Genomic DNA, 15,697 nt, shown 5'->3' with positions numbered 1-15,697 from the left:
AATTAGGAGTAAACATTGCTTTATTTACAAAGTTCATTGCAACAAGTGGTCGCCATAAGGTACTGACTGCCAACAAATAGAATTGTGGGGACAACTACTTAAAATGTTATGCCAAGTAGATTTTTAATGTTTCTTTTAATTTAGAGTATATCACAATGAAAAAAATAACAAACCTTGTTAGCTAGTTTTTGTTATATACTTTGCAAATTCTAAAGCTCTATATTATTGGAGACTAGCTAGACTTGTTGTTGTTGAATTGGATTAAAATCATATGATTTTTATTTTCACATGAAGTAAAAGGGTGTTTAGAAGATGCAGAAGTAGAGAAGATTTGATCCAACAAAACAAGATACTTTGGCATATATATGTGTGATATATTGTTATGAGTACTATTTAGTTTTGTAAACTTCGATGTTTGGATGTTGATGTTTGGTACTTTAATGATGTTTGGATTGTAGGTTCTTGATCAATGATATTTTGTAGATAACTTGAACTGAAATTGAGGTATGCAGTAATTTTAGTTTGTGCCTAGAAAGAAGTATTATTATCATATTCAATTGTGTACAGCGTCTTTGTCATCATCATTTTTATGCCATTTACTTTTGGGAAATGACTTAACTTGCAATCATATGCTATTTACCTTAGGGAAAATATAATGACCATACCTAGAAAGGAGAAGAAAAGAAAAGCTAGGAGGGAGGAGAAAGCAGAAAATGTTGCAGTTCTCGATATGGTGTTTAGAAGATGCACAGGGTGTTTAGAAGATGCACAGGTAGAGAAGATTTGATCCAACAAAACAAGATATTTTGGACTTCATATATATGTGTGATATATTGTTATGGGTACTATTTAGTTTTGTAAACTTTTGTGATGTTTGGATGTTGATGTTTGGTACTTTAATGATGTTTGGATGATGATATTTGGTACTTTAATGAAATTTGCACTGGATGATGATGTTTGGATTGTAGGTTTTTGATCAATGATATTTTGTAGATATATTATTTAAATAAAATAATGGTTATAAAATGATGGAAAAGATTCAGTTTTTTATTTATTGTCAAAATGTTGTATATTGTATCCAAAGACATCAGTTTAAATATGTGAAACTGTTGTCAATGGCGTTAAAAGATAACGGTGAAAAATCATTGTCAAACTGATGTTAAATAACATTGATGGCTAAAAAGACAACGGTTTTTAACCGTTGTCATAGGCTAAAAAGACAACGGTTTTTAACCGTTGTCGTAGACAGTTCAAAACTGTTGTTGAAGAGCATATTATTAAAGGAATACACTCAAAGACAACGGTGAACAACTGTTGTCGTTGAATAAAAAGACAACAGTTTTTTACCGTTGTAAAACTGTTGTCTTTGTCTTCAAAGACAACAGTTAAAAACTGTTGTCTTTGAGCACCCTCTTTAACAACACAGCCTTTAACAACAGTCCGAAAGGGGCTACGACAACGGTGAAAAACCGTTGTTGTAAGACTTTTTTCTTGTAGTGATTAAAAAGGTTGATTTTTGCTAACATAATGTACCAGTCGACTGGTATAGTTACCAGTCGACTGGTAACAGTAATTTTCAGCACAGAGGACCTCTGTAAGCTTATTTTGACGAGGCTAGTCGACTGATGGTTTTACCAGTCGACTGGTAGCACTGTTCATGAGCACAGAATGTCTTTGTAAGCTCGTTTTGATGATGTCAGTCGACTGGTACTTATATCAGTCGACTGATACGGTCTGAAAATGTTTTTCAAGCATTAGAAAATGACCAAAAGAGTGGTGAACATGTATGTAATCTTATGGGGGATTAATACATGATGTTTATGGTCATTAGAGGTCAAAGAGTCCAATAATTGGGATATTGTTGGAGCTCTTTTTGATGTATGACAAAGGGGGAGAAGTTTAGGTTTAAGTGGGAAACTTACATACCTTTGCAAGAAATCCTAGCTCAAGGGGGAGCTTAGGTGAAGGGGGAGCGATTGCTCATTTATTAGCAAAAGGGGAGAAGTTTACCTTTGCAAGAAATCCTAGCTCAAGGGGGAGCTTAGGTGAAGGGGGAGCCTAGGATTAGGTTCCATGATTTATGCATGTGTAGATTACATATATTTATTTACATATGTATTGCTATATTGTTTCCCTAACTTAAACAGGTTGCCAAACATCAAAAAGGGAGAGATTGTTGGAGCAATCTGGGTACCCTAGGTTTTGATGTTTGGGCAAAGGTTTAAGTTAGGTTTATTGTTGTATTTGATATGCATTGTGAGTGTGCAGGATACAGGTACAACAAGGAAAGTCCAAGGGTGAGTCTTGGCGGTGTAAGTCCAAGCATGTAGTCTTGGCAACGTAAGTCCAAGTGTGATCTTGGCAAAGGAGGAAAGTCCAAGGATGAGTCTTGGCGGTGTAAGTCCAAGCATGTAGTCTGGCAACGTAAGTCCAAGTGTGACTTGGCAATGGATGAAGTCCCGGAGGCGCGCCCTCTTGGCAAAGGAAGACCCGACAACAATGACAAGGCCGATGGAAGCTCCAGAAGGCAAGACGTGAAGGATGGGGAGGCATCCGAGGGATGCAAGGCTGATGGAGGAGGCTAGAAGGCTAGGTCTAGGTTGGTCGGGCGAGAACGAGCGCTGAGTGAATGTACTCGGGGTAAAATCCTAAAATTAGGGTTTACTGTAGTGTTACTGTAGCAGTACTGTAGCAGTCGACTTGTGATTTCATCAGTCGACTGGTGCAGTCGACTGGTAGCGAACAGAGGGTTGGTATCGAGCCGTTGGGCTGCAACGGTCGAATTTTTACGAAGGGCAGTCGACTGCATGTTTTGGCAGTCGACTGGTAGGCGGGGTTTTCTAACCCGTGGCCTATATAACCAAGCATTGAAAGCTTTGTTGAAATTGACGAAATTAGTGGTGGTTAACCCTAATTAGAGTCTCCAAGTGCCCAAGTGATCTAGCATGCCTGTACGAGGTTGTGGCGAGGTTTCTCCACCCACAAGGAGCTACACGAGCTAGCCGGAAGTTCTCCGGGGAATCATCCACCGACGGATCGAGACCGTCCACCTTACAGACAGCCGTGGAGTAGGAGCTTTATCTCCGAACCACGTTAAATCAACGTGTTAGGTTTGCTTTCTATTGTTAGTGTTTATCTTGTATTTCTGCTGTGCACACTAACCATTGTAGGAAGCGACGATTTGGGTGAGACGCTATTCACCCCCCCTTTAGCGGACGTCAAGGTCCTAACAAGAAGAAGGCCGGCCACCACCAAGGAAGAGAGGAGAGGAATAATAGATGTATTGTCAGGTGATGCACCTCTACCCTCTCTTTTATATTCCTTGGTCTTGGCAAATAAGGAAAGTTTTAAATATAATTAAAACTTCCTTATATTCCTTGCCAATGTCTAAGAAGAAAATTTTAATTAAAACTTCCTTATAAACCTTTAATGGCCGACCCCTACCTTGTCCTCAAATAAGGAAAGTTTTAAACAAAAAATTAAAACTTCCTTAATTGTTTCCGGTAAAAAATTTCTTTCTTTAAATCCCTTCATGGTTGGTTATAAAAGGAAAGTTTTATAAATTAAAATCTCTCTTTTAAAACATGTGGAGGGTTATAAAAAGGAAAGTTTTATCAAAAATTAAAATCTTCCTTTAAACTACAAATAAGGAAAGATATCAAACATTTCTCTTAATCCTTTGTAGAAAACTATAAAAGGAAAGATTTATAATTTAAAAACTCTCTTTTAAAACCATGACTTCCACATAAGGAAAGATTTAAAATTTATCAAAAATTAAAATCTTCCTTTTAACTACAAATAAGGAAAGATATCAAACCTTTCTCTTAATCCTTTGTAGAAAGCTATAAAAGGAAAGATTTATAATTTAAACTCTCTTTTATTTTTTATGTGGCCGACCACCTAAGCTTGGGCTCCAAGCTAGGCCGGCCACATCTTAATCCCATCCAAGGCTGGTTTGGCCGACCCTTGCTTGGGCTCCAAGCTTAGCTTGGCCGGCCACCTAAGGATGGGTAAGAAGGTGGGCTTTAGGTGGATATAAGACTTTATAAATAAGAGTCTACAATAGGGACCGAGAGGAGGAATTGGTTTTGGTCTCCTGATGAGCTTGAGCTTCTCGTGTTCGCCCCGAACACCCAACTCAAGTTCATCAATAATATCTTATTCCACTAAAGAGTTATTATTACACTACTGCACCAATCCCATATTACTATATGAGCTCCTTCTTATTATGAGTGTGTTAGTCTCCCTGTGTTTATGATATAGAATGTCCACTGATTAAATGAGTTACTGACAACTCACTTAATTAATATCTAGCTCCAAGAGTAGTACCACTCAACTTCATTGTCATGTCGGACTAGGTCCACCTGCAGAGTTTACATGACAATCCTTATGAGCTCCTCAAGGGGACATCATCAACCTAGATTAATAGGACACAGTTTCATTCTATAATCAACAACACACCATATAAATAATATCATTTCCCAACTTATCGGACCTATTGATTTAACGAGCTAAATCACACCCTTTGATAAATTAAAGAAATAAATATTAAGTATATGTGCTTGTTATTATATTAAGATTAAGAGTACACACTTCCATAATAACAGAGGTATTATTCTTTTATATAGTCAGTATAAAAGAAACTATCTCAAATGGTCCTGCTCAATACACTCATAGTGTATTAGTGTAATTTATTAGTCAAGATAAATTAATACCTAATTACACTATAACCACTCCAATGGTTTGTCCTATTCCATCTTGGTCGTGAGCAACTGTTTATAATTTATAAGAAACTGATAACGTGAACTTCTATGTGTATCACCACACACCATGTTATCTACAATATAAATTAATTGAACAACTACACTTAGCATATAAATGTAGACATTTGACCAATGTGATTCTTATTTCTAAATAAATGTTTATACAAAAGCTAGGCTTTTAGTATACATTCTAACACCGGAGATTTGGAAGAATCTAGTATCTTGCAAAATCACACTTGGAAACTTGTGGATCTTCCTTCGGGAAGTAAACTACTAGGTTGCAAGTGGATTTTCATGAAGAAAATGAAATAAGATAAATTGATAAGTATAAGGCTAGATTGGTAATCAAAGGATACCGACAACAAGAAGGTCTTAATTACTTTGATACGTATTCTCCGATATCGAGAATAACTTTCATTAGAGTATTGTTGGCTAGTGTCACTCTATGGAATCTTGAAATACATCAAATAGATGTAAAGATTACCTTTCTAAACGGGGATTTAGAAGAAGAAATCTACATGGAGCAACCTGAGAGGTTTTCTGTGCTAGGACAGAAAAATAAGGTATATAGATTGGTGAAGTCATTATATGGCTTGAAACAAGCATCAAAGCAATGACATGAAAAATTTGATAATGCCATGAAGGAATATGAATTCAAGATCAATGAATGTAATAAATGTGTCTACCTGAAAGTCACAGAGAGTGACTATGTCATCTTGTGCCTCTATGTAAACAACATACTTATCATTGGACGTAATGATAAGATAATAAAATCCACAAAAGATATGTTAAGCTCAAGATTTGATATGAAAGACATGGGCTTAGATGATGTGATTCTAGGAATCAAAATTTTTAGAACAACAGAAAAATTTATTCTTAGTCAGTCTTATTACGTGGACAAAATTCTTGAGAAATTCATCAAGGGTGATACTTGTTATGATATATACTAAAAGCTTAGCTTTTTGTATGAACATTTATATTTTGAAATGAGAATCACTTTGGTCAAATGTTGCATTTTATATTTATATGTTAATGCAGTTGCCCATTTAATTTATATTGTAGATAACATGGTGTGTGGTGTCATACAGAAGATAATGTTATTAGTTCCTTATAAATTATAAATAATAGCTCACAACCAAGATGGATTGAGACAAACCATTGGAATGATTGTAGTGTAATTTGGTATTAGTTTATCTTGACTATAAAATTACACTAGTACACTATATGTGTATTGAGTAGGACCATTTGAGGTTGTTTTTTTTATACAAACTGCATAAAAGAATAAAACCTCTGTTATTATGGATGTGCGTACTCTTAATCCTGATATAATAACAAACACATATACTTAGTATTTATTTCTTTAATTTATCAAAGGGTGAAATTTATTCAGTTAAATCAATAGACCCGATAAGTTGGAAAATAATATTATTTATATGGTGTGTTGTTGATTATAAAAGGAAACTATGCCCTAGTAATTTAGGTTGATGATGCCCCATTGAGGAGCTCATAAGGATTATCATGTAAACCCTGTAGGTGGACTTAGTCTGACATGATAATAAGGTTGAGTGATACTACTCTTGGAGCTATATGTTAATTAAGTGAGTTATCAGTAACTCATTTAATTAACGGACATACGATATCTTAAACACAGGGAGACTAACACACTCATGATAAGATGGAGCCCATATTGTAATATGGGATTGGTGTGGTAGTTCAATAATAACTCTTTAGTGATATGAGTTATTATTGATGAACTTCAGTTGGGTGTTCGGGTCGAACACAGGAAGCTCAAGTCTATCAGGAGGTCAAAATCAATTCCTCCTCTCGGTCCCTGTTGTAGCCTCTATAAAGCCTCGCATTCACCCGTTTTGGTTTTGCTTCCTACCCAAGAAAGGGGTCGGCCACATCCTTACATGGTGCCCATGCAAGGGCCGACCAAGCCTTGCTTCCTACCCAAGAAAGGGGTCGGCCAAGCCTTGCTTGGTGCCCAAGCAAGGGGTCGGCCAAACCAAAAGGAAAGAAAAGAAAAAAAAAGAAAGATTTTTTCTCAACAGAATTAGAGATTTTTCTAAAAAGAATTACGTTGATTCTTTCTTAGAATTTTTCTAAAAAGAATTATATTAATTCTTTCCTAGAGATTTTTCTAAAAAGAATTATGTTAATTCTTTCCTAGAGATTTTTCTAAAAAAAATTATGTTGATTCTTTCTTAAGAAATTTTTCTAAAAAGAATTATGTTAATTCTTTTTTAGAGATTTTTTCTAAACAAAAATCTATTACTTTTTCTCTTTTTTTATCTGGGGCAAAGAGTTATAAAAGGAGAGGAGGTTGTGCCACAAAAAATAACAATTCAATTAAGAATTGATAAGTTTCTCTCCACAACTAAAAACCCTCTCCTTTCCTTTAAGGCCGACACCCCATTCTTTCTTTTTTTTCCTCTAGGGCTGGTGCCTCACTTCTTTTCTTCTTCCCTTTTCTTCCCTCTAGGGCGGGCGCCCCATCTTCTCTTGGTGGCCGGAGCTTGGAGGAAAAGACAACGAAGAGACGAAGCACCTTGGTGGTCGGCGGTTTGGAGGAGAAGAAGAAGGAGGAGGCGTTCCTTTCTTTGCATCCTTTTGGTGGTAGGCAGCTTGGGAACAAAAGGGATTTGGGTGTTTTTGTCTTGGTAGATCGTCGCTCACATAACGTCTAAGAAGAGGAGAGGAATACGGCAGAAGATCAAGAGGTCTTTGTCTATGAAGAAAGGTACACCTAGTTATTTATTCCGCAGCACAACTAGTTTTGTTTTCTTCGTATGGATCCTAAAATACCAATACAAGAGGCTAGCGATTTTATGTTTTCATTTTTGTGCTTTGATTTTATGTTTTGATCTTGTGCTTTGATTGAGGTCTCTGTAATTAAATCTAAGGTTACTATGAGAAGTCTAAATATTCAATTTCTTTGAAAGACTTTGTTTAGGAAGTGGTGGATGATCCCATAACCAAGAAGGCCTAGTGCCTCGCCAACGACCTGGAAGTCAATCCTTGAAATAAATATTTAATCAACTTCTGTAATATGGTTTAACTTCAGAAGAACACAAGGGTTGAACTTGGAGTAAAAATGCTAAGTTTCATTTCCAATCCAAGTTTAACTTCTGAAGAGCATATGAGTTGCTAGGAAAAGTTCTGTGCTTGTACAATTTTTTGTACAGGGGAAACAAAACGGTATTCCAAGTAGCACTCAACAATACTGCATTGGCACGAACGTCGATAGATACGAGTCAACATCTATCAAAAAATCGAGGTGAAAGTATCTCTCAGATAGAGTACTCTCAAGTGATTGAAAGTCTGATGTACTTGATGAGTTGTACACGGCCAGACTTGGCTTACAAAATAAGTAAACTCAGTAGATTCATGAGTAATCCTGGTGTTGAGCACTGAAAAGGGATAACAAGAGTACTGAGGTATTTGAGGTATACTCGTGAATATGGACTGCACTATACAAGATATCCTGCTGTGATCGAAGGATACAACGATGCAAGTTGGATATCTGATATAAAAGACTTTAAGTCTACTAGTGGATATGTTTCACTCTAGCAGGTACAGTCATTTCTTGGAAATCTTTTAAGCAAACCTTAATAACTAGATCCACGATGGAATCTGAGTTTGTAGCTCTTAATAAATGTGGTGAAGAGGTTGAATGACTACGATAATTCTTAGAAGGTATTCCTAAATGGCCAAAACCTGTGCCAACAATTTACATACATTGCGATAGTCAATCAGTAATTGGTCGGGCATAGAGCTATCTGTATAATGGTTTGTCTAGACATATACATCATAGACATAATACCATTAGACAACTACTCTCAACGGGAGTTATCACTGTTGACTATGTGAAATCAAAGAATAACCTAGCGGATCCGCTAATCAAAGGGTTAAATCGAGAGGTAGTTGCAAGCTCATCACAAGGAATGAGCTTTATGTCGTTGTCAGCGATCAGTGCAGAGGACACCCAACCTATGCAGACTGGAGATCCTAAGAACTAGGTTTAAAGGGACAACTAATCTGTACTGACTAGACACACTGTGGGGATAGCTCAATGAAATAGTGACTAGACTAAGATAAGCCAATGAGCTTTTTAATGATCAAGAAGAGTATATGACAACTCTTGAGGGATCACCTATGTGAGAAAGAAGTGGGGTCACTTCGAAGAGAATTGGAGACACAATTCTTAGAGTTTCTCATAAAACCAGGCGTGTTCATGGCTAAGAACGAACACACTTATGAGAACTGAGTTATATCAGGGAGAGTCTTGGGTGAGATTTGTCACTACTTACACAGACGATAGTATAGTTCAAGGACATCGTGTCTACTATCAACCAGTAAGCAACCAAAACTTCATAAGGGAAGGTTCAAAGGGTAAAACCTACTTATCCTATACTTGACTCAACTGTTGAACGCTATCACATACTCTATCTCTATTCATGTGGGGGATTGTTGGATATAAGTGATGTGAATGGAGAAGAGGTGGAAGAGGAAAGAGGCTCCATTGTGAATGAGACTTTAGTCCCACATTGGGAGTTATGTTGGTTGGTTTATATATTGATTCACATATATTGAGGATATGAACAAATGCATGGGGAGAGACTCTCTCTCACGCGTGGGTGCGCCAGGAGGGGGAGGTGCAAATCCAGGGCCCGGTTGTACTAAACCATGTTGACTTGTGTGCGGGCATGACCTGCGCTCGCTGAATGCCGGATCGGTCTGACGGTCAAGTGATAATGAGTGAAACGGCGACCGTTTCACTGCTCGACGAGTAATGGTCATTAATTGACCATTAACGCTGCCGTTGATCTGAGCTCCTATATAAGGAGGATGCGATTACATGCAGAAAACACACAGCAACACAAGAAAGAGCTCTCCATCGTCATTCCCTCATCCTCTGTCGTGCAACTCATGCTCGGCAAAGTGCCCGTGATAGCATTCGGGTGCCACTCAATTCGCTGTGACCACTAGTGTTTGGTGGAATCACGGTCAACCGTTGTATCCTGGGAAATAGATGACCTGAGTAAATCTCGAAGCACTGCTGGAGGTGAGGCAAATATGTTTCAAGGAAACTGCGTCAATCGCAGGCCTCGGTCAGCTTGCCCGGTCTGTCTCTTTGATTTCTCGGCCTGTCTGTTAGCTCACCCGGTAGGCTAGTCTGTACGCTTGACCTGTCTGCTCGCCCGATCGGCCTACCTGCCTCTTACCAGGCATGTCTGCCCGGTCGGCCTTGCTGCTCGCCTGATCGTACTGCTCAATGGGTCTCTCTGATCAAACGACTACTTTGCCCGGTCGACCTCTTTCTGCCTCCTAATCGTGTTGCTCGGTCGGCCTTTCTGATCCGCTGCGCTCGCTCGTGCTGCTCTGTCGATCAGTCTGCTCTGTTAACACTGTGCAGACTGCCTTCATCACTTAGCAAAAACTAGCCCTTGCTGGTAGCCTGAGATTATCCACTCAGGTTATCTCTATTGTAAGTTGAATTTAAATTCTGTGTAATTTTAAATTCAGCTAAGTCCTCCAAATCTCCGGCAACAGATTGTTTATGCAACATTGTAGTGTTTGTGCACGCATCTCAAAGTATGTATATATTTTTCCGATTGTCATATGACAAGAGAGAGTTTCTCTTAAGTGAGCATGGATATCTCTGATATGACAGGCTAAAAGATTCTAAAGTACCATTTGCCTGTGGAACATACTCCTTTATCAGTGGTGTAAACCTCCAAAAGGATATGACAAGATACGTAGGTGGGTCCCGCTATATCCGATCGGCATCCGCTCGGCCGAGGCACCCTCGCTCGGTCGTGTCCCTCGAATATGCTGTTTCGTCTCCTTTGCTTTTCGACTGTCGCTCGTTCGACTAACTGTGCTGTACGGTCGATGAGATTAGCACGTCGTGGATTGTTGATTACCTCTCGACTCCATCCATCGTCATTAGGCAAGTTGTTCGGCGTCCTTGCTTGGTTGATTGGGCTTTCCATTCATCTAGCCATCCTTTGGTTGAATGATAATAAATTAGATGGAAATAAGAAAATTATTAGTATATAAGATATTTCATCTTTTTATAGGTATAAAAATAAATATCTGATATTCAATGGATGTAAAGACGAAATTAAAAAAATATAGAATTCAATCTAAATCAGATCCATTAGTATTCCAAGGCTCCAACTACCATCGTTATTATAGTCCAGACTTATTATAATAGGGTAATACATTAATTTTTGACGCATAAGTACTCTTGGAAAAAAAATATCTCCAACCCAGCTACTCATTATAAATTAACCTTATGATTATAAAAAAAACCTAAATAAATATAATCGTATTTTTACTGCAATCAAAGCCACTGTAGCCAGCAAAGCCAAAATCTTGCAGCTGTGCAACCACATAGGCCAATTATTTCCTTACACTTTGGAGGCAGATCTATCTTATCCAAAACACTAGGACGGGTAGTGTTTTTTCCAAGCCACATAGAATCGATGGACATTCACAACTGTGGCGTGGTTCATGAAAAAAAAATGAAAATATTACTTAAATTCAGTTCCAACGAGGAATAGGCATAAAATAGTAACGTATTATATAGTTCGATTTAGAACAAGAAAAAAAAAGAGAGTAAAACTCTACTCCATATTCGTCCCAATTTACATATACATGTTCTTTTCTCCTCGTCCTGCCTTGCCAAGGCAACTACCCAACTCGATTAGCATGACTTATCTTGCATAATCAACTCACCTAACTCGATGAGTCTATATGGCCCACCAATAATTGATAATATTCAATAGCTCCCTGTGTTGCCCGATCATACAATCCGACTCGATCGATTTACAATCAATCTATTTGTTTATGAAAATAATTTATTTAAAAATGTATACTATTTTTTACGTTACCTAATAGAGTTATTCATTAACATAAATAACACGTTTATGATATGATAAATATAATATAATTTAAGAGTCCACATCCTATTGGATCAATCTGGTTGACTTAAAACGATTCGATCCGTCTTTTCTGTTTTACGATTGATTTGAACGTGCAGTAATTGGTTTAGACCTATTTAATAATGGGGGCAATTATTCATATCGGTAATCCGCATCTATATGAGACTTTTAAAATAGCACGCATACAGTGTGAATCGGTCAGCATGTTCATTGTGGTCCATGGATTTTTTATGAATTAGCCTGTCAAATTTCAAAAAAGGAAATAAAATCTTGCACTCTTTGAACTCCGATGAGTACGACAATGGTCGATTCATTTTGTTTTAATGATAATTAACTATAAATGAGAGGGCAGACAGCCGATAAAGAATGGAACGGGAAGGAGGAGGAGGAGGAAGGAGAAACGGCAGGAGAAGATGAAGACCTTCCTTCTTTTCCACGCCCTTCTCCTGCTCGCAGCGGCAACAGCCCGCACCACACAAGCATGGGGAAAGGAGGGCCACTACATGGTCTGCAAAATTGCAGAGGTGAGGTTTAATTGCCATGTTCGATTGCAGTTTAAAGTAAAGTAAGATTTGGGCACGAATGAACTGTGACGTCGTACGGACGTACGTCTCAGAATTATTTGACGAGCGGAGCGTCGGCGGCGGTGGTGGATCTGCTGCCGCCGTCGGCCGGGGGAGATCTGGCAGCCGTGTGCTCGTGGCCCGACGAGATGCGGTTCAGGTACCGGTGGTCGAGCCCTCTCCATTATGCCAACACGCCCGGAGTCTGCGACTTCGACTATTCCAGTAAAATTACTTCTTGCTGTTTTTAGATTCGGTTTAGATCACGGATCTTCTTGTTGCTGTTTCATGCTATAAATCGATCGCTACTATTACCTCATCTTTGCTATCATTATCATGATCTTTCCCGTGATCTTTAGATCAGATGACACGGCTTGTGTCTCATAAATATCTAAGTCTCTTTTTCTTTTGAAAATATTTGAAAAAAAACAGTCCGAATCAGCATTTAAAATAGCTAGTTTTTCATGTCCTTACTGCTCGAGCATGAAATAGGGGACTGCCATAATGCAAAGGGAGAGCAGGACATGTGCGTTGTGGGAGCCATCAACAACTACACCACACAGCTGATGAGCTATGGAGATTCCTCCGCGTGTAATTAAGCTTAATTATTTAGAAGCATATTAATTAATTTTTTTGTTCAATCTGTGACATTTTTAAAATTAAAATGATGCAGATAATTTAACAGAGAGCCTCATGTTCCTGGCGCATTTCGTGGGAGACGTACACCAACCATTGCACGTGGGATTTGCAGACGACGAAGGCGGAAACACCATTGTTGTCCATTGGTACAGAAGAAAGACCAACCTTCATCATGTTAAGTGACGTTGAGTTTACAATTGGAAATTTTAGATGAAATGATGATTTCATAGTTTTAATTGTGATATAGTTCAATGTTTAATTAGGTGTGGGATGTGAGCATAATAGAGACTGCAATGAAGGACTTCTACGACAATGATGTTGATACAATGATCGAGGCCATTAAAATGAACATCACTGTAAGTTTTTCCGAGTTTATATATATATACATATTTTCCAAACTTTTTTTAAAAAAACACTTTTGGATTTTGCCAGAGCAATGATGTCCGTCAATGGAAGACATGCAGGGAAAAATCAGTGACTTGTGCTGACAAGTAAGATTATTCTCACTTAATTTGCATACTTAAACATAAATTACGGCTTAAAACCATTAATTTAATGATTCTGCAGATATGCCTCAGAGAGCACAAGCTTAGCCTGCGATTATGCATACCAGGATGTGGAACAAGATTCCACGTTAGGAGGTAATTAAGCTGATTCTGCTTAAACCAGTTGATTAAATCTAATCTATGGCGATTTCAGATGAGTACTTCTTTAGTCGACTCCCCGTGGTGGAGCAAAGGCTAGCGCAAGGTGGTGTGAGATTAGCAGCAATACTCAACAAACTCTTCTCGAACAGTGAAGAGGAAAGCAAGAGTGGAAGCCAATTCTTAATCTGACCAAATAATTAGACCCGATAAGAACGCACAACAATTTACTTTCAATAAGGATTTGGCATCTGTTGTGTGATTAATTGGAAGTTTCTTAGCAATAATGTTCTTTTAGTGATTCGGATTGCAATTGGACAATTAATGCCATTAGTATTATTGTGTCCGTTTCCATTAATTTGCATCGTCTTTTAAGTTGATGTACAACACTGTAGCAGTCCCGCAGTGTTTAGTTTAATTATTATTATTTTTAAATGATAATAATAACAATCGCTTATTGTTTGGACAAGCACATACTGTGATACAGTGAAGAATCTTCCAATGTAAAACACGGGAAATTATGAATTAATGATGTTTAGGATTTACAGCAAGTAGCCTGCGTCTATCACAAGTTTCCAAACACGTGCATGATAAAACTAGTAACATAAATGCAAATCTGCTGGGAAACTAACATTTGGTACAACAGCTCGGGAAAATAACATTCGTACAACGACTCTCACAACTTCCGGTGCTCGAATACTCGACTCTCAAAATTAAATGGGGGCATCTTGAGATACATCCGAACATTCAGAGGTGTGAGAGTCGTCTAACAATATATATCGAATCAGTATACAAAGTAAAATTTTATTATATATATATATATATATATATATATATATATATATATATATATAGAAAAAAAATAATATTCTATACATTCATGAGCGGATGCTCAAACACATTCTCAGATATCCCAATTTACTTTTGAGAATCGGGATACTTGAAATGATTTCTGGATGCTCGGACCTGTGAAGGTCGCCCATTGAGTGTGCAGACTAAAATCTCTCTCTTTCTCTCTCTCTATAGTATTGATACGACGTGTTATGAATGACCCCAAAGGTAATATGAGGTTGATAGTTAAGATGATGTGGTAGTTAAAGTCATGATGAGGTGGTAGTTAAAGTCAGGGTATACATATCTGAATGAACCATCTTTCAGAAGTAGGGCTTCCAGCATAAATCCAGGTAGACATGAAGTTGATCAGATCTACAGAGTTCAACTCCTCACTCCTCATGAATAGGGCTTCCAGCATAAACCCCGATGGACATAGAGCCAGTCTGGCATGTTGGGACCTTGACGTCCGCTAGAGGGGGGATGAATAGCGTCTCACCCAAATCGTTCGCTTCCTATAATGTTAATGCACAGTGGAATATAAAACAAACTAACAAGTAGAAAGCTAAACTAAAACAAGAAAAATGAAGACAAGCAAACCACAAAGATACACTAGTTTATGTAGTTCGGAGATAAAGTTCCTACTCCATGGCTGTTCGTAAGACGAACGATCCCAATCCATTGATGGATGATTCCCTGGAGAACTTCCGGCTAGCTAGCGTAGCTCCTTGTGGTTGGAGAAACCTCACCATAACTCGCACAAGACCACACTAGATCACTTGAGCACTTAGAGACTCTAATTAGGGTTAACCAACACTAATTTCGTCATCCATGCCCAAGCACCCCGAGCTCTATTAAATAGAGCTCGAGAGGAAAACATCAACTTATTTCCCCCAACCAGTCGACTGATCCTAAGTGGAATTCGACCGTTACAGGCCAACAGTTCAATATCAGTCGACTGATGAAAACACCAGTTGACTGATCCACATGAGTTGGGCGAACAGAGGCATTCTGTTCGCTAACAGTCTACTATGAAAACACTAGTCGCTGCTACAGTAATTGCTACAAAAATGCTACAGTAACTGCTACAGTAAAATCCTAAACATAGGATTTTACCCTGAGTACAATCTCTCATGCACTCGTCCTCACTCGACCAACCTAGACCTAGTCTTCTAGCCTCCTCTATCAATCTCGCGTCCCTCGGATGCCTCTCCATCCTTCATGCCTTGCATTCTAGGACTTTCATTGGTCTTGTCATTATTGTCGGGTCGTCCTTTGCCAAGAGGCCGCGCCTTTGGGACTTC

General features: G+C 38.3%; 1 protein-coding gene across 1 annotated transcript; it reads left to right on the top strand.

Moving 5' to 3' along the window:
- The first annotated feature begins 12,031 nt into the window (after positions 1-12,031).
- On the top strand, positions 12,032-13,920 carry LOC122035243 (endonuclease 4-like). Its single transcript, XM_042594659.1, has 8 exons — positions 12,032-12,240; positions 12,333-12,504; positions 12,772-12,870; positions 12,953-13,092; positions 13,182-13,274; positions 13,351-13,409; positions 13,486-13,559; positions 13,618-13,920. Exons 1-8 carry the CDS (start codon positions 12,130-12,132, stop codon positions 13,752-13,754), a joined length of 885 nt encoding a protein of 294 aa, XP_042450593.1. The 5' UTR covers positions 12,032-12,129; the 3' UTR covers positions 13,755-13,920.
- The last annotated feature ends 1,777 nt before the right edge of the window (positions 13,921-15,697 follow it).

The sequence above is a fragment of the Zingiber officinale genome, chromosome 11B, assembly GCF_018446385.1.
Source record: "Zingiber officinale cultivar Zhangliang chromosome 11B, Zo_v1.1, whole genome shotgun sequence".
NCBI lineage: Eukaryota > Viridiplantae > Streptophyta > Magnoliopsida > Zingiberales > Zingiberaceae > Zingiber > Zingiber officinale.
This window is presented reverse-complemented; position numbering and strand designations above follow the sequence as displayed.